The sequence below is a fragment of the Macrosteles quadrilineatus genome, unplaced genomic scaffold, assembly GCF_028750875.1.
Source record: "Macrosteles quadrilineatus isolate MER2022 unplaced genomic scaffold, UCM_ALF_1.0 Scaffold_8__2_contigs__length_117827958, whole genome shotgun sequence".
NCBI lineage: Eukaryota > Metazoa > Arthropoda > Insecta > Hemiptera > Cicadellidae > Macrosteles > Macrosteles quadrilineatus.
Genome location: NW_026542601.1, coordinates 88,829,616 through 88,855,160, shown reverse-complemented (window position 1 = coordinate 88,855,160; position 25,545 = coordinate 88,829,616). Strand labels below are relative to the sequence as shown.

Sequence of the window (25,545 nt, the reverse complement as noted above, 5' to 3'; positions counted from 1 at the left end):
GGAGTCAGCTCAGTTGATTGGAACGTCATGAAGATCAGATCAGATAAATTTAGTTTCTATTAATTTAGAGTTAATTTCATGATTTGTGCTTTACTGTTTGGCTTTCAGAGGATGAGTTATTGTTTATGATTATATCGGTTTTTTTTTTGTTAAACGGGGTTTTAAATTACTGAAATAACAAGAAACAAATTGTAAACAAAACACGACCACTATAATGCACCAGATAGAAATAACAATAATATTGGCTTCAGCTTCAGCTGTTCCATAAGGATGTTTCCTATCAAACGATACCAAGATCATGAAGATCGGACAAAGGATAACTGAAATATAACGGTTTTTGTGTAAAAATAAGGCAAAGTTAGTCGGGGAACCCTTCATTTTTGCCTTATTTTTACACAATAAACGTTATATTTGAGTTATTTTTTGTCTGATCTTCTTGATCTTGGTATCATTTGATAGGAAATTAAAAATGCTAAAAAAATTAATCTTGACATGTTTTCATAGAGCCGTTTTTGAGTTATTTAAGTAAGAAAAATTCAAACGGCAGCCATTTTAAAATTTACAATCGGAACAACTTTATTATTTTTTCTATTATAGGTCTTGTGTTTACCAACATGTTTACCAAATTTCATAATCATCGAATAAAAAACTTCACAGATAAAAATAGTTTTGCATAAAAAACAAAATGGCAGATATCTGGGTTAATATGCATTTTCGGACATACCTTCCCATAAACTTTTTTTCTTCTTTTAGTATGGGGATTCATTTCCCAAAGTCCTGAAACGTTTTTTATGGACACCCTGTATATCTATGCTTAGGACACTTGCTGCATTTAGACTTCTCATCCTATTGTAGGAACAGAGACCTTGAGGTTGTTTTGGTTCCTGTTTCATGTTCCATTATGTTTGAGAGATCTTATACAAATATGTTTTCACTTATTCAATGGTACAATTCACAGCGTTTGCAAACGTACTATTGTTGTAATAGAAAAAGACGAGAATATTTTGAATATATGTTTAGTTGGTTGAGATAGCCAAGTTGGGAGATAAAAAAATGTATAAAATAAGAGATATCAAATATGTGTACTTCACTGATACAAAAAGGTCCATAAGCCACAAACTGTAGACAGTTTTTAAGTAGAAATGGGAAAAACATGCAGTAAAATAGTTTGGAAAAGGATTAACCACCTTAGAAATGGCAACTTGAAGGTACTGTAATCAGTTATTTTAGTACAAGTGAAACTGAACTGACTGTTTTAGGAGGCAATCTTTAAAATGTTGTTGTGGCAGTAATCTAATTGTTCGTTTTCAAAACTGCTTCCATAATTAAAGCTTGCCTAATTTATACTCCTTGAAGCTATTGGAAATGTTGTGTTAAGGAAGCAATGCCTTTTATAGAATACCTGTTAAAAGGGCAATAAACTAGTTATCAATGCTTGTAGCCTATGCCACTCAGCACTCAGCCATAGATCATGCAATCACAATAGCGGTAAACCCAAATACCCAGGGACAGCGTAAAGTAATAAGTTAAACACATCCATAGTGAAGCACATGTCAAATACAGCTTCTCATGCTTTTTGTTGACTTAAGCTCTCAAAGTTAGTATCAAGTTAAGGTTTGGTTTTGTTACTATGGATAGAAAATATATCACCCTAAGGGTCATGTTTCAGATAATCAAAAGGAGTAATTACAGTTCAATGTTAAAGTGTTGAGAAATATATTTGATTGTACAATGTATGAGAACAAAGTGAACCTACATGATATCACAAGTTGCTATTCTATGACATACAGTCTTTGGTTCTTCCAACTACTACTCATCTAGGTAACATCCAAAATGGAAGCAAACAATAATCAATACATTAAAATCACAATTACAGTATAAAAATCTAGAAACCCCGATTCCTTTGAATTTTAAAAAGTACTCACTACCTATCAACTTGTACACAAGCATAGAAAGAAACAAAAACAATAGTACTGTAACAACATTTTAGAACAGGGAGAGACACACTATCTACAGAAAAAATTAACATGACAAATAATTTTCCATAAAGGTTTTTTTTATATAGCATCAAAAGTGTTGTGTTGGATTTGATACAAGCATTGTGCACTCTTGTGGATTTTTTTAGTCTCCAGATTATTGAAGTCTCTAAATTGTATTTTCAAATCCTTAACAAAATAGGAATACCATTTTTTAAAACTTTTATGACAAAGTCATCACAACCCTGATTGAGGCATCTTAAAAATATATTTTATTTTATGGTCAATAGGTTTTATTTGGAATCCTCCTTCAACCTCCAGTCTTAGCCATTAATTTAAGCTGTGCACATTCCCTACTAAATCACTTTCTACATAAATATACAAAAACGTAACACTCATTATTATTTTAACAGACCTAATTAAAAAGATAACATATTAAAATGAAAATTGAAAATATAAAGTTCTTGTACAACAGTTCATAATAAAAAATAATATTGTTTCTTCTTGTTACATTTGGAGTCAAAACAGATATTTCAGGAATTTAAATAATGAAGTGATACAATAACTTTTTTTAAGCAAACGTTCAAAATTGTAAATTTAAGATGATATAAAATGCATTTAAATTATAAACAAACTTAAGATAAATACCGTACTCACTGCAACCTATCATGATAATATATATATTATTTTTTTACTATTACACCAATGAGTGTCAAAATTTACAAATAAGTTGAGATCCTCAACCCCAAGGATTAAAATTTCTTTAAAATAACTAAACACATCTTTTCATACCCACACCAATTTGCTGACATAGTTGAAAGAGTTTGTTGATTTCTTTAAAATTCTCAGACATTAAATAAGAAGTAATTTTTTCTAGTTTTTAGGTAAATACTACACTTAAATACCTTTTTTATAGTTTGGATTTGTTTGTTCTACGTTCTACTTCGCATTGCATAATATGTGGTCCCGTTCATCAATATGTATGTTTAATTAATTGCCTAAGATTCATATTTATAGAGAAAGAGATTAACAAAACTGTAAACATTGTTGTGTAGTTAGTTCTGACATCTAAACATATTATTAATCCTTTCAATGCTATATTTTTTTTTGTAATTTAAAAAAAAGCTAGTTATTTACTTATTTTGTCCGAAAAGTGCTAGGCTTGCCATGGTGGCAAAGTCTAGAGTGCAAGAAAAAAAATCGGTAAAAATAAAATTTGTCATCTCAAAAGTATTAAGGACAATATATATCAGGCCTCGATAATATGAGGAATCGAAAGAAACTATCGCTATTTTGAAATGACGAGTCAACTGATATGCTCATTTAAACTCACACAATTGATAATCCCGCCGACACTATATCATCGCTTAGCACTATTCGGATGAAATGCGAACAACGATATATTGTTTCATAGCACTTTTCGGGATGAAGACACACAACGATATATCGTCCATAGCACTGAAAGGGTTAAAGTGTCACTCACTGACTCTCACTCTGTCGTCACTAATCCCAACATCCCAACTAGATACAAGGTAGAAATTTGGTATACTCTTTATTCAGCTTACAAATAGGAAATTTACATATTTTTAATAACGATTTTATCAAAGGTTGCAACTTAGAAGCCCTTTAAGTTCCAAGATTTTCTTATGGAAAGTAAATCTTTGCCATAATTTTGTTTATCATATACCATCTGTTAGATTATTTTCATTTATAACATCTGTTTCAAAATGTTTGTTTTTGTTTAATTTTTACTAAGATTAAAATATTTTAGGTTAACCTGTTTGGTAAAAATATAGGTACAGTACTTCTAAAGTGTTGTGCCGGGGTACAATTCCGACGAGAACCAACGGTATTTTATCACATAAATGACAAATAATTTAATGATATAAAAGAAAACAATATGAAATAAATTAGCGAACCTGTAAATAGTTAATTAAATTTGATCTGTTTTTAGCAAATTTCCCATATAGGAAATAAGCTATTACCCTAGGTCTCATGGTAAGACCTGGATCCGGGACCGATTTTTTTTTTCGTTTTGAGGTTCTTAGAGGCCAAAAACACCATCTGTTCAAATTCATAATATGTCTGTAAGCACGATAACTTAAGCAAAAATGATCAGATTTTGATTAAATTTAGTATAAAAGTGTAAACCTACATTTATTTTAACGAGTTTGCGAACCACCATGATTGCGCTATGGGAACTGGGGTTAATGGGGGTTTTATGGTATAAAAATGTGTTTTCCCATTTTTTACCCTGAAAACATAACATTTTGCAATTCATTTCCAAACCATTTTGTAAAGCTAAAAAAACAAATTGTATTTTGAAGCATTGTTGTATGCCTAACGGTTACAGAATGAAATCACAATGTTATTTTTATGGAGAATACATAAACTGTTGGAACTTGCTGAAGTTGATTTTAATGAAACATTGGACATATTTTAATGAAATTTGGAAAATTTGTTTACTTCATACTAAGCTATCAATTTTTCAGAAAAACACACCTTATTATCTTTCCTGTAGCAGCAAACCTATCGCGCCATCGCGGTAAATTGACAATTCCAGGTAGAAATACAAAATTCACGCATAATTCCCGGATTTCCCGGTTGGTGGTCACCCAGTTATATATATTGCAAAGGGGCGCTACTATTTTATTTGTGCCTAGGGCGCTGACATAGTCAAAAACGGGTCTGGGTTGTGTTGTAGTAGCGGGTAAGTGCCTTCAATGTCTTGATATGCGGCTCAAATCCCTACATAGCCTTATTGTCAGTAATCACCCTGGGAGTGACATTCGTTTAAACAAATGATGTTAATACAATAAAGATTTTTAGAAGACTGTTTAGAACACAACAAATTCTTGAAAGCCCCTTCATACCTTCTTTGTATTCTTTAAATTTTCGTCCCTGGGAAAATTTGATGATTCAGTGTTTACAAAGTTTCTACCATTCGTTTACATGTTTTTCATTTTTTAATTAAACTCTTTCTCTAATTTGTCAAAAAATAAATAAATAAATTAAATGGCAAAATTAGAACGGTGTTAATATTTTGTTATCAAAAATGTATTTAATCATAATAACTCTCAGTTCCTCTTGATGATCAGATGGTAAAAAGTCTAACAACTGTTGTTTGAATTACATGCACACACTTTTCACGTTCACCAGCCACAAATACACAACAATCCACAACAATCTGTAGAATACGCGTCAATGAGGACAGCAAAGCAAGAAATTCTAGCCAGGGCATTTTCAAAATAATGTCATTGCTTAAAAACTATGATTATGATTTGAATGTGATTTAAAAAAAAATATTTTCATTTTACCTGAGGAATGTACAACTTCAATCCTAGTCTACCTTTAACACGTCTTACACTTAAACCAGGATAACGTATAATGTTGATCCAGAGCCCTATGTTGTCAAAAGGTAAACTTTAATTTTGCATTGAATAATTAAAACTGTATTTAGAACCAACCCCCTTAGAAAAATATTTCAATAACACTTTTAAAATTTGTAAGCCTATTTATTTATCATCTAAGTTTTACCACCCACAAAATCGATGAAAGCAAGCAAACAAAACCAACAATTTGGCTGCTGTAATGTCATGGCCGACTAAAACTAAAACTCTGGGATCTCAGAATACTTTAAGCACCTTAAGTATTTATACACAAAATAACCTATCTACATATACTTCTTAAATATACAGTCAAAGTTACCAAAATCACAAAAAAAAAATGCTTTGGAAATATAACACAAATGGAACAAGAATTATAAATTAACACCATTTACAAAATAAAACCAACATTACATCTAAAGCTGGATTTTCCTAGGCGCGGAAACGGAGCGCGGAGAGAGGAACGCGGAGAGCGGACTCCTCTTGTCTTAGGTAATTTTAATGTTACTGTTTTCCTAGAAACGGAGCGGAATACCATGATAACCCCTTTTCCGCTCTCCGTACTCCTCTTCCGCGTCTAGGAAAACCCTGGTTAAGTTAAAAGAAAGTTTAATGTAGGCCTATACATATTAAACTTTATACTATGTGTATATTGTATTTATACATACCGTACTATACATATCACATAAATAAATAAAAATAGCTGTTTATCAAAACTGAAAGTATGTATAAACATTTATAAAAAAATAAGCAGTAGGCCTGGGCTAGTGTACAATTGTATAAAATAAAAATAAAATAAATTTTTAAAATACATGCGTTCTTCATGTTTATAATACTGTTTTCAATTAATGAACATAATATGTTTTTGATTTTAAAATTTATACGAATAAGAAAATAAACATACCAATGACAATCAAATCATAGGGGGGGGGGGGGGGGGGGGGGAGAATTTGTGAGTTAAACTCCATAAATTAATAATAAAAATAAAAATCTACCTTTGAGCAATTAAGTATATTATTAATTTCTTCTAGGTTTGAATAATGAAAATGTGAAACCAGAAAAAGACCAAACAAACTTGTATAGTACGAAATGAAAACAAACCTCACAAACTGCTAAATGCTCATGTTTTTTATTTATACCAATGGGAAACCTATCGAAACGGCACACGGAAGATTTCTCAGGTGCCGTTTGACGTCACTAACTGCTGACGTCACTTTGAGGGAACACCAATACCGCAACGATACGGCTTGGAGACGTCGGCCTCGGTGGTGTAGTGGATAGCGTTGCGGGCTGATAATACGAATGTACCGGGTTCGAATCCCGCCGGCGGCACTAACTTTTTATCAACAATTTTTTCATATCAGCAAGTTTGGTTGGTTTGGTTAGGTTATGGCAGTTTAATTTTATAATTAAAAAATTATAAAATTGAATTTTAGGCAATTATAATTTTATTTTATGAACAAAACTATTTTTTAGATTAGTAAACCTTTATTCGATTTTTCAATTATCAGCACGTTTGGTTAGTTTGGTTAGGTTATGACAGTTTAATTTAATAACAGAAAATTATAAAATTGTCTGTTTCTTCAGACGCAGCAGTTAGTGACGTCAGCAGTTAGTGACGTCAAACGGCACCTGAGAAATCTTCCGTGTGCCCCTCCGGGAAACCTATTACATTTAGTTAATAAACAATAAATGATGAATGATAAACATTCAGCCTCAGATTTTTGAATTTTGGCAAGTTCCTGCAGCGGCCCCTAGTAGCAAAGGCGCTGCTATCGCACAGCAGTGTGAGTGAGACAGAGAATTGGTGTAGAGAGAGAGGGCTAGGACTTACCTAGAAGTAGAGCACTAGCAGCAAAATCCAGTCTGACTATTCCCCATAAGCATTTCGCTTCTTATACGGTTTGTATTCATTGTAATAGACTTAGCTGACTGTCTGATTAGACAGCTGTTGTAGATACGTGTTTGAACTCAAATTTCACAATCCTGACTATGATTCAGACTTTGTCTTTCATAATAATAATCTTCTAGTAAAATAACGGTAATTATTCTGTTTAGCTACAATGGTTAAAACATATAATTTTGATATGTCTACTTACAGTTGTTTGCATACTGAATCCAAAAATGTAATAAGTTTTGTCGGAAAGATTTCTAAGTGAGTGTACAATGAAATAACTAATAATAACTGATTTCATTTTCGGATTCTGCAATCAAAAAACTCTAAGTAGACATATCAAAAATACATTTTTAACTATTGTAGCTATAATGGAATAATAATTGCCAAAATAACTTTCCAATAAAAACCAAAATAACAAGAGAAACAGATTTAAAATGCTTGAAAAATAAATTGAACAGACACAAAAAGATTTTAAGTGAAGTTGGTTATTTGAGAAACTGCATTGCATGTGTAATTTCAGACAAACTGCATTAACAGTGTTAATGCAGTTTGTCTTTAACATCTATAATATTAAATTGTTACTTAAAAAAAACACAGTTTGTCTTTTAATTATTTTTTGGCTTTCCCCAAGAAAATACAGTACTTATATTATTCTTTTTTTGGTAAAGGGTTCTAGGCCAGAATAGGTTTGATTATGTTTTGGATAGGAAGAACAGGCTTACCTACATAGTGGTCTCAATAGGTAATACATAAATAAAATACACACAAAATTGATTGAGAAACACACATCAATTTTGTGTGTTTATTTATTTATGCGTTACCTATTGAGAAGACTCGCCCACTATGTAGGTAAGCCTACCCTTCCTATAATCAACATCAATCCTAAATACTTCATTTAACAAAGAACCAGCATAAATCACATAGCCTCAATGCATATTGAACTATTCATTGAACTTGAAATTTGCGGACAATCAACTTAAGTTACTCACTTAGGCTTTTTTCCACAGTTGTGTTTTTCTCAAATAACCAATTCGAGGAAAAAAAGCCCAGTGTTAAAATGCCTTCTTTCAGTGTGAAAATTAAAACGACTACAAAGTGATAGTGGATGTGTTATATCTGGGTCTCGGTTCGCAGAGGTCTCTCCTCGCTGGAGTTGCTAGAGCCTGACCTTGACCTGGGAGAGTGAACCAGTGCGTCGGGTCTGCTCTTGTACAACACTGGTGTGTAAGAGTCCACGACATTGTCCAGCAGTATGTTACTAGTGCCTGCCTGCAGTCTAACCGAGCAGTGTCTCGGCCCCCGTGGTTTGTCCGTCTCCTCACTCTCGTCACTCGTGTCTAAGTTTACCAACACTCCCTCCCTCACACTGTTCTCCCTCTCCCATTTGCGTCTGCCGAGTCTCTCGGCCGCTAGGGTCGTAAAGTCACAGTTTTTCGTCTCCACCGCCTTCCCCCGCACAGACATCGGGCTGGAGCTGCGCATCACTATGTCCGACCCTGTGTTCAAACACTTGTCACTCATCTGTACTGTCGTCTGCGTCGCTACATTTTGTGTCGCACCTGCAAACATCAACAATACAATAAGTACAATTTGTTATCATGTTAAACTCAGACATAACACATTCATGTACTAAACAATAATAGTACAGTGCACGTGAAAACATTTAAAAAGTAAGAAAATAGACATTTGACTTTACTAATCAGAATGAAAAATAACTAATTATCTTTGTTTGATATGTTAACAAGAAGTACAGTAATGTGTTGAAATAGGAGAGTGAGATGATTATGTGGTTATTTGTTGGTGTTTTTTGGATGTGTAGGTGTGTGCCCTTTGAGGTCTTTGTACTTCATTTGTGTTTTTATCAATTGTTAGTTGTCTAAATAAATGGTGATCGGAATGGGCCTCATTAGCCCTAAGGTCTATAACTTCAAAAAGTAATAGTTTAATTTAAATTTACTGTATAAGTAGGCCTAATACTTCTTCTGAATATTACAAGGAATTCCCTGAGACTCTGTGACGCAAAATTCTAGAGGGGGAATAAACTAGTATTCACCTAAATCAGGCTAGGCCTAACCCTAGAACCGGCCACACTCAAATTTCTTCCCCGGAGTGCTCAGAAGGAGCCGAGAAAAATCCAGGGGTCGATACGAAGTTGTCACGGCTTTGACTGATCAATTTATTAAAATTTAATCGAAGGCTCAGAGCTCTAGAAGCGCTCAGGAAATCCTGCAGACGCTCAGTGGGAGCTATGTCATCCTCACCTTCGTGAACGTGTTTTGTTAAATTTTGCCTAACTTTTAGAATGACTCTGTAGGGCTAACGAGTATTCAATCTTAAGCCAATGTGATTTAAATACTCGTAATAAACTGTAAACTATCTTGCTAAAGATGGTGGTAGATAATATAATATCGAATAAAAGGTAAAAACAATTCCTACAGAGTCGTCGGGGCCTAATTCATATAGGCCCTAATTGGACAGAGAATTTATCGTGATACGTTTAAAAATAAATTTAATACTAATATTCGTGGCTGATTGTTCAAATCAGCCTACTCCCAAGACTAGGTTCTCTCGCCCGCTAAAGACAGGGTTTAGAACTCAGACGACAAGTCTTGGGTCATTAAAACGGTGAATTAATTAGAATAAACGTACGTAATAATCATTCGTAGAAATTGTAATTTTGAAACTAATTGATTTAAATCAAACCAAACGATAATCACCGCTAGTCACTGGCAGGCAGGAACTGGCGGGTTTAGAATCAAGTCGGCGAAATTTAAGTTATTAAATTTAGTTATTGAAAATCAAATTTGGAAACGGGAATGCGAATGTTAAACGAAAATTTAAACGTTAATCGTAGCAATGTGATTAACTAATATAGCTAATCTTCGGTAAACGAATCATCGACGATCGTCAAATCGTGCAAGCGTTGACAACGGGCGAATGTAACGACGAAGTTACTTCGAAGAGGGCATACGAATGAATAAATCCTGTCTTTGAGTAAAATCCTTCGTTCCTGCCCGCTCGAGGCCTACGCGCTCAAGCGGCGAACCTTAGTACTACTAGATAACAGCCGATCGAATTCACTTGTTGAGCTGGTCTAGTTTCGTCTGTCGTCCGTCAACAAATAAACACCAGTTTGGGGTTATGTCGTCGGCGGCATTAAATATCTGTAAAATCGGTCGGTTTAACTCTATTATGTGAAACGAAGTGCTATTATGAATAAATATGTAGTTGTGGATTCGTTTGTGTACTTCACTGTGAATAAAAATAGGCCTACGTTCTTTGGCCCATAGCCCAAGCTATAGCCAACACATAGGCCTAGGAGTAGACTATTGTGGTTAAAAATCGGGTAAGTTCTGGCGTTCATTTATTTCGTAGTACGTTTTTACCCCCTTACAACTCGAGTACATAAAAATACCCCCAACGCAGCAAACCTGCAGACTAAGCGAATTTCCATTTGCCTGATTGGATTAAAATTAAAATGTCTCCTTAAAAATATCACATATATTCCCTATTTAAATAGCATTAGTTTAACAAGTACTTATGTTTGCTGCATCAGGGAGGGTAAAGAAGTGTTTTTTGTAAAATGTTAATAGTTTAGTATGAAATAAATGCATTTTCCAAATTTGATCAAAATATGTTCATAAACAAGCAGACCACAACAGCTTACTTATTCTGCATAAAAATAACATGGGAATTTTAAATTTACAATATTTTGGAATTTTCTCCGTAACCATTTAAAATTAAAACTTTCATTGGAATGGTGACCTCTTAACTAAACTTTCTTTTCTAAAATGTATTATGGACAGTACGGGGGTGTGTTAAAGATATAATTTATTCATATTATAATTTCTTGGTAACCGTGTTTAGTTGTTTGTTATTATTTGATGAAGAAAGATGTATACAAAAATCTAGGTTCTCATTCTATCTATTTACAATTAAATTGATTTTTGATCCACTAGACGATTTGTTATTTTAGACGATATTTCGAACATATTAATTAAACTCAAGTTTTAACTGTAATAACTGTGTAAAACAGAAACCTAACATCTCCAACAATTAACCTCAATCTCACACAATGAAAATGATCATTAATGTAGCTTAGGATACATTATAATTCGGTGGTAATTTTAAATATTCAAAACCGAAAACCCATAAAATAAAAAACAATAATAAAAACCGAACCGATAAAATTTGCAACCGACACAGACAAATTCAGACAAATTCCTCACCAATGATTGGGCAGGTACAGCTCTCACAATGCTTAGTGTGGGCTCGCTCTTTTTCTCTCTCCTCCAGTATCTTGGCCATGATCGCTGCTGACACAATGTCAACCGAGCCTTGCTTGCATTGCTTCTCTTCTGATGTCTCTTTTTCTGTATAAAATAAATGTATTATTTATAACAATACACTTTTCCTACAGTTACCTGACAAAACGGGCTTTCTTGTACTGATAATAGCACTCAAAGTGGCTAATTGCTGCATTTACTTTTGTTGCACTCTTTTTACTTTTGCCGCACTCATTTTTTTTACATACTCTAGTATTTCAACAAGACAACACAAAACAGTATAACACAATGGCTTTTATTAGGAACGTTATACGTGTACGCTTGAAATTATGTTGGCAACATTTAAAGATAATAACGACTACGATCAGCTGGTGCAGTGTTTCCCATTTCGTTCAAGGCTTGGGAAACACTGCACCAAAAAGACTAATTATTTCTATGCTTTATTGTAACTGTAGGAAAAATATAATGTGTAACACGGGTGCAATGTGCACTAGTTACACAAATAACTATTGTACACTTGTGTTGAAGACAAATTTGTGCTGTATCGCTACAGCATTTAGCACAGTATAAGCATAGCCTATAGACTACTAGACTAGTTGAATGTTTTTATAAAAAATATATAAAAGCTTGATAAATAACAAAAACTTAGATCCTTACTTAAAAAAGTATATTTCATCACGTATAACGTATATTACGGCGTAAAGTGTCTCTTTTCGACCTGAGCTTAAGTTTTACCAAGCCGAGGTCGGAAAATGAGCGAGGATTGAAAGGACTATCTGCTGTCATATTGCAATATGTTTTAAGCAAACTAAGTTTCCAACTTGTTTTCAATTTCGCTAAAGTAAACAAGCAGCTATTTAGTAAGTTCGATCATTTAGTCTATCACGACTGTGTTAGTGTATATTATACTATCAATAAGTCAAACTATTGACAAGAGTGCAACAATAAGCTACAACCGATAAAATCAATCTATTCTATATATAATTCAGTTTTGAAAATTTTTGTAGGCCTACAACTAAATCTAGAGTTCTACTGGACCGATTTTATTAATTAATGGGTCGTTGGAAAGCTTAATTCGTGTAGATTTGCAAATAATTATGAAAGTTTGTTTTTGTTATGATTTATGGTGAAAAATAAAAAAAAACATGTGTTTTTCACACTTTTTATTTGGGCGAGACTTTTGGCTGCCTTTTTTTGAGTGTTTCCAAGAAGTGTATGGTATAAATTTGTAGGAAATTCTATTCTCTTTCAGAATATCACCTTCCACTTTAGTCGATTTCCTCACCATTTAAAAGTTATTTACAAAAAAGCTAAGCAACCTCTGAATTTATAGTAATGAGAAAATATTGAGTTAGGGATATTTTTGTTAAACTTTGTACAACTAAATCTAGACTTCTACTAGAGCGATTTTGTTAATTAATGGGTCATTAGAAAGCCCAACTCATGTAGATTTGCAAATAATAATGAAAGTGTGATTTTATTAAATCTTTGTGGTAAAAAAGTAAAAACAACAAAAACACATTAAAAACTGTCTTTTTTTTTATTTCTGTTTACAAGTTTCTAATTGTAGCCAGCTTTTGGCTGCTTTTATTAAGAATTTTCAAGAAATGCATAGTAGGCTAGTTATTTGTAGTAAATTTTATTCTCTTTCAGAATATAACATCCACTTTGGTCCATTTCCCCTCCATTTAAAAATTATTGGAAATAATATAAGTGATCTCCAAATTTATAGTGGTGAGAAAATACTGAATTAGATATATTTTTGTTAAACTATGTACAACTTAATCTAGATTTCTACTGGACCGATTTTGTTACTTAATGGGTCGTTGGAAAGCTTAATACATGTAGATTTGCAAATAATTATGAAAGTTTGATTTTATTACATATTTTAGGTAAAACAATAAATAATATGGTAATATGATATTACCCATGTAAACTATCCAAAATTTGGTTGTATGATGATACATACGCGAGAAATATCGGTTGACAATATTAAGAAGTGTACCTGAAGGCCCCTTGTTGACGGAGTAGACCATGGCTGTGGGAGGGAAGGTAGGGATGGGCACTTTGATAGTCTTCATCTCAGGCTTGGCAGGAATGTTGCCGTTGCCATCAGAGATCCGTCGCTTGCTGCTGATGTAGTTGCGAACCTTCTGTTGCATATCATGAGGCAACTACAACAGAACAACAGCATGTATGTAACCTTGAGATGGTGCATTATTGCTATTTTCATTACATTACTTTCTGATTGTTCCAAAAGAGTGCAAACCTAACAAAGGTGTGTTAAAAAAGCAGTTGTTTTGGGTGTGGTGAAATCATACTTCATGAACTTTGAAAACCGAATAAGCACCAAAATACACTTTTGCTCTGATTTATGATCAATATTTTTCTAATATACTAAATACAGTAAACCTTCAATAGTTCGACACTCTTTGTAGTTCGACACGGGCTGAGGCTACTTTTCTAAATATTAGCGATCGACATTTTGTTTTGACACGTACGCCGGTCAATGACCGAGACCAGTTCTTTCCAAATTTTCAGAGTGAAATCAGAGTGGTTAACAATCGAAGATCACAAAATATTTTGTCAAGTGATATTTAATGGTTACTATTGTGATGTAAGTTGACTAAAACATTAATTTGTCATTTATTGTTGACTTGAGATTGAGACTTAACACATTTCGATAGTTCGACACCCCTTAAGTCCACAAAGTGTCGAACTATCGAGGTTCTACTGTAAATTGTAATTTTATCTTTGACAATTTGGATCATATAAAGTTGTGGATATGCATTGTTTAAAGTATTCAGATGAACACAGCTGACATTCACATGGATCATAAATCTTCCCATTTAGTTTTAATCAATCAATCAATCTTTATTTGCCATAAGGATACATTTACATATCATTGACAAAGTCTATTTGCAGTTTTCAAACCAAGTCTTAAAATAAACAACAAAATACTCTTACAGGCCAAATATTACAATTAACATTCAACTCCATTCACATTCTTAACTGAAATTAAAACCAAACTAAAGGACAATTTCTCCCAGTTTAAAATAATCATCCAGACTATAAAAAGGGTTCTGAAGTAGATAATTATAAAACATAGCCTTAAATTTGTTAATTGAATGAAAATTTATATTATTTTTTACTGAATTATACACTTTAATTGATAAAATTATGTGGCAATTACTAGTTTTACTAAGACGATGGGATTCTAACAGCGCAGTATTTTTAAAACGAGTGTTGTGACTGTGATTATTAAATTGAAGATATTCAGGGTTTTTTAATATATAAACAATCAGATCATAAATGAACAAATTTACTGCAGTTTGAATTTGCAGATCTATAAAAAGAGGTTTGAAATGATCAGGGTGTGTCCCTGTCATAGCTCTTAAAGCCCTCTTTTGGAGAATCAAAATTTCTTTTATTCTACCACTATAATAAAACTTGAAATATACAATAGATATTTGAGGTTAAAGCAATTAAAAAAGCTTGTGCTTAGTTGTCCCTTGATGATCTGACACCATGAAGTCCACCATAATTATGAATGAAATGAAATGGATAATTTATTGTCGTTAAAACTACTTCATGACAATCATCAAAAGAAAAACAAAACAATCAAGTTAGCTCTGGTAGTCAGAAGTGCCTCTGGTTATCTTATGGGCAAAAACAAAATAAGCCTGCAGCAAAAGGAATTCCTCCCCCACACTACACTGTGTATATCTTTGTGAAGCCTATTTGAAAAAAATTACATTTAAAGTTTATTACTTGTTAACTTTATCGTGTTTTCATACTGTCCCATGTAAAAAAGTTATTAATACTGCATTATAAATTAACGGTCATGAATTATCTTGTTCAAATGTAATGGTAAAACCAGTCTTGATAATTCTAATATTTTCAGAATACGGCACTCTCCCATCCCCTAACATGTCGGATTATCAAGGAACAACTGTACTACGATAAAAAATGTACATTAATTTTTAAATTCCAAATGTGTATAAATTAATATTAAGTTCGTCATTTTGATTAAGCATGAGTTAACTTCTAGATAAAATCTAAATAAAAATAATTATATAACTGGCTACTTACAGAGTCATACCGTTGAGACACAAAATTTGAGGGTTTGCACTGAAGCAACTGAATGGCCAGGTTGACGTCGTTACGATACCTCTCCTGAAGGATAACAAGGAAAACGTAAAACATTTCCATCTATGTAAAAAAATGTAAACAACAAAATTATAGACTTTAGGTCTATGACTATTGACCAAGATCACTTAGAAAAGTGAAATAGGCTAAGTATCCCTGATGCTGTGACAGTACTATCCAATTTTAAAATAAATCATTTAATTCAGCTCAAAGAAACGGATAAGTTGCAATAGCTATGTCAATACAAATAATTTATTATTTACCAAAAGGATCTTAGGCTAAAATCAAATTTACACACTTTGATATATGATACAATTTAGATTTTTACAGTTTTTGTGGCCTAAACATGCATAGAAGATGCAACAATAAACGGAAGGCAAAAGAATTCTGTGGCATTTTGGATGATTTAATTTAAATGATAAAGAAAGAGAATTACTTCTGTGCAATATAACATGGTTGTAATAACATTTTTTAAAAGGATATCCACCGTTTTAGAGAAATAAAATTAAATGTCAAATTCAGTTTGAAAAATCAACATTTCGAAAGTCAATATACGAGTCACTGAAAAAAAAAACTAAATTCACTTAATTGTACTAACTAGTACATTGAAATGTGTTTAAATTACTTTAATACTCTAATTCAATAAGATGATACGTTTAAAAATACTACAGACAAAATGTGAATACAAAGATAACTGAAAACGTAAAAGTTATATTTAAAAATGTTTACTCACATTTTCCTCCTGTAACCTAGATATGTTGAACTTCTCGTCCACTAATCTCCGAGTCAAAGAGGCAACTTCACTGGTCAAACTGTTCTTTTCTGTTTCAAATTTGTCTACGATCCTCAGCAGTTTGTCCTCCAGGTTCTGATTCACTTTCTGAACCCTCTTGTGAGATTCGTACAACCTGCAAAAACACTTTGGCTTGCTTAAAGTGAATTGAATTCGTCAAAAGGTTTTAGGTTAAGATATTATGACACATTCTACACTGTCATCTGTTAAGTGTTTATTTAATAATTCTTGATGATGGTTACTAAAACAGAAAGCGTATCCTATTTTTAAACGGTTTTTAAAGTTTAGGATGACCATTTGAGAAATTTCTAAAAATGTAGTGTTATGGGATTGATTTTTAGGTCACACATTTGACCATGTTCCTAATTTGTTTCAAATTCAACTCTCTATTGTATATATACAAAAAAAATAAAAAAGAGCCACTATTTAGAATGTATTATGACAAAGTTTTGTTAACTGTATAATTTTCCAGACTTTTCAAATACATCAAGGCAAAACTATCAAAGGTTGAGGAAATGTAGCTAGAATGATAGTTTTAACTAACTACATGAATACAAATGAAAATCTCAAAAGTTAGTTGAAAACACTACAGTGGTTATAGAATCTTTCTCATCTCCTATAATCAATGGCAAAATCACAGAATAATAAACTAACCTGATAGTTCATTAGAATATTTTTATATTCAACTAGCTGTTAGTTAAAACAAATTATAGGTATTGCACTAAAACATACTTACAATTTCATAGACTGATCTAAAAAATAAATTAGAACATCTACAATTTTACTATGTATATTTAAATAGTCTGTCATCCTCTTACCAATTAAATGAACGTATCAATGACTATAGCATTACACATAGTATAAATAAGTCAACCCTATGCATGTCATTACTATCCAAATGCTGAATTTGTGTTACACACGCTTAATGTTTACAGCTGTTACAGCAAATGGTATTATACCAAAAGCTAGTGTAAAATGTTAGCGTCGGCTGCTAGACTTTTTTTGCACGTTTTTTTGAAATGTGGTTGATTCAGAATCGTGAAATAAAAAAACCTGTCACGTTTTGATATTATATAGATGATATTGATTAAATTTATTTTATTTGGCTCTGCCAACAGCTGATTAGCAGTATTTTTATGACAAAAGAAAGAATTGTAACAATGAGGTGAATAGACTGTGAGATGAAAGCTACTGATATGAACTACTGACTCATCATTAAACTGAAGGTGAGAACCAGTCTGCATAAACACAACAGGAATGTCAAGGTCAACAAAAAATAATAAGGTTGGTAATAATCATACACCACAGGGTTATAATTGCTGTACCGTATGATTAATGTGTAGCTTGGAAATTTAAATCATACACAAATGTTTGAAAATTATTTCACAAGACTTAAATTAAATTTGGTTTGCTAAAATGTCATGTAGAAATGAATATTTTGGTATTTTGGTATTTTGGTATATTTTTGTATTTTAGCTCAAGAATTTGCCATTTGACTAATAATAACAAACTATTTAAATACTAACTACTCAGATCTTGTTATATCTTAGATTCTTTCCAAAATATATAATTGTTTTCCCCTAAACCCTGTCTGTTCATATTTTATCACTTAAAAGTATTGCATCATTGCATGGCAAGATTTCCAATGGCAGTTATTTTCACTGTACTGTAACATTAGTTTATTTAATTGCGTTATATAATTTGTTTATACATTAGATTCTTATCTCAGGGCAAATGGGATTTAAGAAATATTATTATTAATATTTGAAAATACAGAGTTCAATCCCTTATTCTTAGTTTTTTCCTGGGTACAGTGTTCAAATCTCACGTCACAGCGTTCTTTTAATCGTGTGTGACAAAACCTTGTTTCACACCTATCACTTACCATCAGATTACCTGTTTTATTTAATATGTATATGTAAAAGAAATGTGGTTTAAAGCATCAATAAGGTTTATTAACATGATTTTTTAAAATACAACAAATAAATTTTGAAGTTAAATCAAAATCAAAAAATCAAATCTATTTATTGACACAAATTATTAACGTTACATTAGGTGCTTATATCAGTAACTGGTGTCTCGTCAATTACATAAATCTTTTTAATAAAATACAATGCGAAAAAACATTTATATACAAAACAAATTACAATAACAACAAAAATGTACAATGACTAACCCAAGGAGGTGTCTGCTAAAAAGTCTGGGATGGAATAATAAACTTTATCCAGTTGAATTTCTTTAATTCTAACTTTAAAAACATTTACTGCCAATTGTTTAAATTTATTCGGCAAATGGTTGTACAGCTTTAAACCTGTATAAAAAGGACATTTTTCAAATTTTGTTGTCCGATGGATTGGGTAACTGTAAAGGTTCTTGTTTCTAGTGATTTATTTTTTAATAAGAACTTTTAAAAAATTTTCTTAATTTCATGGACATAGGGCCTAATTAAATTTTTTTTTTTTTTTTGCTTTCATAAATAAACAGACTGGGAAAAGTTAATATGGACTGATTTTTGAAATGTTTTTTACAGGAAGCTCTAAATTTAGCGTTTGCCATATTTCTAATGAATCTTTTTTGCATTGAAAATATATTTTCATCACTCCGTTACGAAAGTAACTATTTTCGATAACAGCTGACATCAATGAAAGTAGCTGTTTCCCAAGCTCTAATTTAGGGCGAGGGAAAATCGATCAGCTGATTTTCCCTCGCTCTAAATTTACTTTCCCTCGCTCTCAATTAGTTCTCCATTTATTCACTACGTGCGCTAGTGTTTTGTTACGGTTTAATTTAATGATTTGAAACAGCTGTTTTTATTGTTGCTCAATCTAAATCTACAGAAACGGCTTGTTTTGCTGTTTTTTTAACATAATGCATGTTTGGAATTGCTCAAAGTATGTCTAACATTACTGAAGATTTGATGGAAACAACTTAACTTATCATATTTCACCGTATAAATCACGGGAAGGATAAGAAGAGGAATACAGAAAGCTTAGACACTGGTACAAATCACAAAATGTTAAGTTAATTAACGTGACGAAGTATTTATTAATACATTATTTATCTAAATAATCTACAATTATGAAACCATACACGTAAGTTGTGAAGTGTTATTTTCAATGATAAAGAGTGGTCTAAAACTATTTTAATCCTACTGCGATATGTTATTCGGAATGTGTGTATTTTTCCGTCGTGATGAAAAGTATCGTTCATAACTCGTACCAAAAGCTTTTTTCCGACACTTGCTCCATTATTCCCGTCCTCGGCTTCGCCTCCTACGTGAAAATAACTCTCACCTGCTCGGCTTTGCCTCGCACGCGAAATTTGGTTTTCCTGTGTTCGGCTTTGCCTCACACATGAAACTTGAGCGCGCGTCGGAAAATGCCGCTTTCGGTCCTAGTAATGAAATATACTATTTTACTATTTGTTGAATTTCCCCATAAGGTAATGCCATACCTCAAAATGGATTCTACTCAGGCTATCCAGAAAGTAAAGAACGTTTCGTTATGACGCCGCTAGGCGCGCGCCGATCTCATACATTTTGGTGCGTGCGTACTCGGCAACTCAGTCGGCATCCAGCCGTGACAATTGGAGCATTCTCGCACTGCCCATTTTTTTCACAATTTCAACTTAAGATAAGCGCTGCGATTAAAAATACCGCCAGTTAAGAGGTGCTGTCAGTGATAAGGTTTGTGTTGGCAGTAAACTTAAAATCGATAGAGATTTATCGCCAAGTGTATGAAGTTTAAGGAAAAGAACATAATGATTGAAAGTTCTGAGAAAATGGTGCATTCAGATTAAAAATGGCCGATCTGACGCTCATGAGTCATGTCGAAGCGAAGGGCGCACGCCCGAGGTTGCGCCCTATATCTGTTGCATTAGAGCCTGATGCAGCGCTGTGATTGGTCGAATATTTCCATGCAGTTTATATAGGAGTTTGGACTCATACCTACTGCGTCCCGGCGTACTACCTGTTGCAAAAACATGTAGCGTCCTCTACTACCCGTCCTAAGAACATTGACCCAACTGACATTTATGTACATTGAATGTAGGATTACAAATTATTATTAAGTATGTTATTATTTTTTTTTTTTTACTATTTTGTTGAAAATGGGAGGACTCTGCCCCAGAGTCCTTATGGACCAGCCGCCACTGGGAAGAACGGAAGATGACGTTCCCCAAAGAGAAGACTGTCATGGTTCTCATGAAAGGAAGATTAGTAAAGAGATTCATGGCCGTGGGCTCAGCCAACCACTTCTTTCCCCTGGCCTGATTCCCGTCTTCAGTTGGGAATTATTTTACATTAGAAAAAATCAACATCAGAATACAAAAGTTAGGACTACAATATTTTACCATTCCTAACTGGATTTTCAACAAAAAACTACGTATACAACCATGTATGATTGAAAATTCTGTCAGCGACAGTGAATTGTAATGTTTTGTGTTTCTTGTGCCAGTTTGGAATCGTCCCCAACCAGGTAAGCCTGATATCTTCACAAAAAAATCCTAAAAAGCTTGGCGCTTGTGCTTTTTGTTACACTTAACCTTACTGATCAGATAATATCTAATGAGCCGTTCAACCCCCATTTTGTTTGGATGGTTAGGGGATTACTTCTATAGGCTTATCAACAGATGTATTAAAATAATTTGTCTTAAGAAAAAGAGTACCTACCTTGAGTATTTGTCCTGCCATACAAGAAGTTCGTCCGTCAAAGCAGCCATCTCGCCATTGGGAAACTTCTCCGCTTCCTTTAGGAAGTTTGTCTCCATCTTGACAATGTGATGTTCCCGTTCCAATAACCGCTGCTTGAGGTTCTCTATCTCTACATGAAGATGAAGGTTGGCTGAGTCACCACAACGGTGGCACGTGCAGCCACATCCCTAGCATCAAAAGAATAAATATAGGCCTAAGCCAACCATTTCCTGTATATAAAAGTGATACCTAGCCAGAAACTAAATAAGCTTGTATGTGCTTGTCTGTGTGTGTGTGTGTGTCTGGTGTCTGATTAGCTAAACAAAACGGAAATAGCTATTTGTGTATTAAGAGCACAAAATACCTCATTGCCACTGTAGATGGCCGCAAAAAGATTTAGCTGAGTGCGGCCATACGTTTTGAGAGCGGCAATGATTTTTAGTGCTTGTAATAAACACAAGATTTCTTCCTGTCAGATTAGCATAAACAGCCTATGTTTGCTTTTTTAGGTTAAGTAGGTACCTTTTTTAGAAATGCCAACAGTGAAATCAGCTGATTAAGTGAGCAATTGAAAAAAGCAGATATGAGCTCATTTGCATACTGTTTACAAGTGTGGCCCAATGTGATAATTTCAATGCAGTGGTAGGAGAAGATTTTAACTCTTTGATTTCTAAGGAGTATTATTTGTTTAGTTATTTGGCTGTTTCCAGGCAAATTATGCTACAAATGCACTTGAACTTCAAACTCGTAACACCTAGGTGCGTATTTAATTCTGAATGCGAATGATGGGTGGGTGTAGAATGGAGTGAGATGATCTGTGTAACTTTCTTACATAGTACCCGTTTTTTAGCCAGGATCATTTATTTAAAGCACAATGGTCAGGAACAGCTGCGTTCAGATTTGAACTATCAAAAAGACTGACTTTGCTCAGGATTGAACCGGCAACCTTTTGATTGTTAGGTGAGTACTATAACCACTCAGTTACCCAACCAGTTAAAGTCCCAAAACTAGTTATTGCATTTGTTTAAATATTGCATAGCTTATTTACATATAACAGGAAGGAAAATAGATTTTTGATTTGAAATAGTTATTTGTGTAACTAATGCTGTTTGCACGTTCGTGTTACACATAATATTTTTCCTACAGTTATTATAAATCATATAAATAATTAGTCTTTCAAACACACAACACGTTTTTAGATTACCGGTATGTTAAATCTAAATATTGAACTAAATGGGAAACGCTTCCAAGGGTTCCCAGAGACCCTCCATCAAAAAAGAGGACAATTACCTCTCTAACTCGCGGAACTTACCTTGGAGGGGGGGAGGGGGTCATCTACATTTTTTTAAAATTTAGAATTACTTTTATGCGTTTTAAGGGCTTTTTAAAACAGTTTTTAGACTATTTAAGATCGGCCTAGGTACTACCCTACAACTTTCAGCATTTTGGATTTTTTTCAACTGAATATTGTCTGACAATTCCTAAAAACATAACCTATATTGTAAGTTTTAAACATTGTAAACAAGAATTTTTGATTTTCTAACCAATTCTTTACTAGGCCTATCACTAAAATATTTGCTTTTGATTTTCATTCAGGCATGAGGCTTATGTTAACAATGCTATTAAAAAAAATTTGCAACTTAGGCTTTTAACTCCAGAACGTTTGTCTGGATTACTGGATCCCCCCTCACTTAGGCCTAATATCAAATTAAGTTACTGGCTTAGAAATATGTTTTGCCAATTTTACCATCTGGGTGGTGGAGAGCAGAGACAGAGAGAGAGCTGGGGTTAATTTTGCCAACAGTCTTAAGCTTAACAAAAAATTTGATCCAAAAAGCAAACAAAACTTCTAAATAGGTATAATGTATCATTACACCTAACACAATATTTTAATTTAAGTTAGTTTCCAATTTCATTCTCATCCTGGGCGATTGATGATTAGAGCCAGTTACTAATACTAGGCCTAACTTACTATGTGTTCAGGAATAATTTTATTTATTTATTTTTAGTCTAAATCCTGGACATTTTAAGGTTTTGTCAAAAATCCTCCTATGTAGCCTACCCAAAAAAAGGACGTCTAGGATCCCTAGAAAATGCTGCACCAGCAGATTTTTTTTTAGGGAGAGGTGGGAAAATGCATTTATGCACACAGGTGGCTAGCCTGTAGTGTGGGACTCCAATGGGCTTAAGGCCCAGAGACTACCCACTAAAAACCTCCTCTACTCTTCTAACACTAGCCTGGGAACACTTGTCGCACTTCATCAGAACTAGGCCGAGTTTGCCTACGCCCGAGGGGCTTATGCCGTGTCTACCTGTTCATTTCTTACAAAATCTAGACTGTCATCTGATCTAGATCGTTTTTTTTAGCTTGAAGGACATTCCAGACAAAGTGCGACCAGCAGTCCCAGTTGTCCTCACCCTTCAGCAAGGTCTCACAAATCGATTCAATCGACAGCACCACAAGATGTTGAACGGTCTCCTGGTGGAGCATATCCCATCGTGGACAGCGGAAAAAAGTGTGTTACGCATCGTCAGGAATGCATGGGCACCAGCTGATTGTAGTCGTAATATCTTTAAGTGATGCCAACTTATTTTCAAGCGTACACGGATTACGTGCTTTATAAAAGCACGATGTTTTGTGTTGTTGGGTTGGAATCCTGGTGTGCGCCAAAGTAAGGCTTTCTGTATTATAATCTGTGCAAGGAAGCCCCCACTTTGTCCTGTCTTAACCTTACCTAACTAACCAAACGATATATATCGAATGAAACAATCGATTGATCGATATTTTCATTCGAATGAGTGTAGGGCCCAAAGTAAGTTAAAGTGCAGCCGAAACATTTGATATCCGACTCCATTGTAATTTATTGTTACAATCAATATATACAGTACAAGTTTGGTATTCGGATGAGCTAAGTTAAGTGATTGATTGAATCCATACTTTTATGATTGAAAATAATGATAGAGTCAGATAGGCCTATCAAAGATTTGCCAAGTTAAGTTAGGTAGTATTAGGCCTATTTTCTATGCAGTTGACCAAGATATAGTTACACAACGTGCCTAAAAGTAAATTTGTATAACTAAGCAAATAATATAATATAAGCAAATTGAAGGGTACTTACTTCACAATTTCCAAGAGCTTTAGACATTTTCAGTTATCTCCTAAGTAAAACCTTGCCTGCGCTAAAGGTTACACCCTATTCTTGAACTCTAACATGGAAAACATTCAAATTGTATTGTTATATAATATATAACAAATAATTCTTAACGTAGGCAGAAAAACTCTATTAAGGTACCAATACTTGATAACGAAAAAAAATGTTTCTTTCTTTAGGTTAATAACTTTGTGGATCGATCAACAGTTAAATTAATATTAAATTTCAGCAGTAAGTAATGGGGCACACAAAACAAGACCACAACTAAACTACACTAGATATCTTTTAAATAAATGATAACTCATCAAACAAACTGTTATCAGTAGGAAATAAAATGACGTGTCAAAATAATCTAAATGGACTAATCGAGAGAAGCACTAAGCAGACGTCCTGTTTCATTTCTGACGTACCACACGGTTACAGCATCTTCAAGGATTTTCCTAGACGAGTGGAGTGATGTAGTGGGGGATTTCATAAGTTGCTGAAATTTCCCCTATAATTTCTTTACAAAACAAAAACGCGAGCCCATTCTCAAATAATGTAAAATACCCCCGCCACAGTAAACCTGCACACTAAGGGAATTTTCATTACGGTTAGGTTTTCAATTAAATCTATTTAAATAACATTAAAAAAAATAGGTTTAACAATACCTAGGTTTGATGCTGCTGCGGGGAGGGTAATAATGTGTGTTTTTAAGTAAAATATTAATAGCTTTATAAATAAATTTACCAAGTTTTATCAAAATAAATTAATAAACTAGCAAACTACCACGTTTTCTCGTTCTCCATAAAAAAAAACAATGGCAATTTTAAATTTACATTTTTTTTTTTATTTCTCCGTACCAATAATCGTTAAAAACACTTTAATATATACGAAATTATTTTTTTTTGTCTTTAAAATGATCCAAAGATAATAATTGAGAGATTTTGTTATTTTGTGGTCAAAAATAATAAAAACCTATTTTTACCTGTAGTAAATTACTCGAGTAGTTATCCACGGCCACCATCAACTCCAGGCCGTGGACTTTGAAGGGGCAGCGTCGCAAGCACTCGCAAGTAGTGTTGTTACAGCTGTTTTGTTTGGTTACTGGGCTTAAAAAAGAATTGACTCCATTTTATGTAGAGAAATATATTTTCAATTGATAATGTTTTGGTTTTTAATTCTATATGTTTTATTTTCAATATTTTTAATAAATTTGCATTCATAAATTTAAATT

At 33.3% G+C, this 25,545-nt stretch overlaps 1 protein-coding gene across 1 annotated transcript; it reads right to left on the bottom strand.

The window, feature by feature from the left end:
* Nucleotides 1-7,859: 7,859 nt before the first annotated feature.
* On the bottom strand, nt 7,860-24,637 carry LOC129001000 (uncharacterized). The gene is made up of 7 exons (XM_054428122.1): nt 24,297-24,637; nt 21,157-21,365; nt 16,428-16,602; nt 15,638-15,721; nt 13,551-13,719; nt 11,489-11,632; nt 7,860-8,818 (listed from the first exon to the last, which is right to left on the bottom strand). Exons 1-7 carry the CDS (start codon nt 24,321-24,323, stop codon nt 8,370-8,372), a joined length of 1,257 nt encoding a protein of 418 aa, XP_054284097.1. The 5' UTR covers nt 24,324-24,637; the 3' UTR covers nt 7,860-8,369.
* Nucleotides 24,638-25,545: the final 908 nt, after the last annotated feature.

Coding starts and splice junctions, on each gene's coding strand:
- LOC129001000 (XM_054428122.1), bottom strand. CDS start 24,323: ATGTCTAAAGCTCTTGGAAATTGTGAA. Junction 11,633..13,550: donor CGTCAACAAGGGGCCTTCAG/GTACACTTCTTA, acceptor TATTTTATACAG/AAAAAGAGACATCAGAAGAG. Junction 8,819..11,488: donor CTGTACCTGCCCAATCATTG/GTGAGGAATTTG, acceptor TGATGTTTGCAG/GTGCGACACAAAATGTAGCG.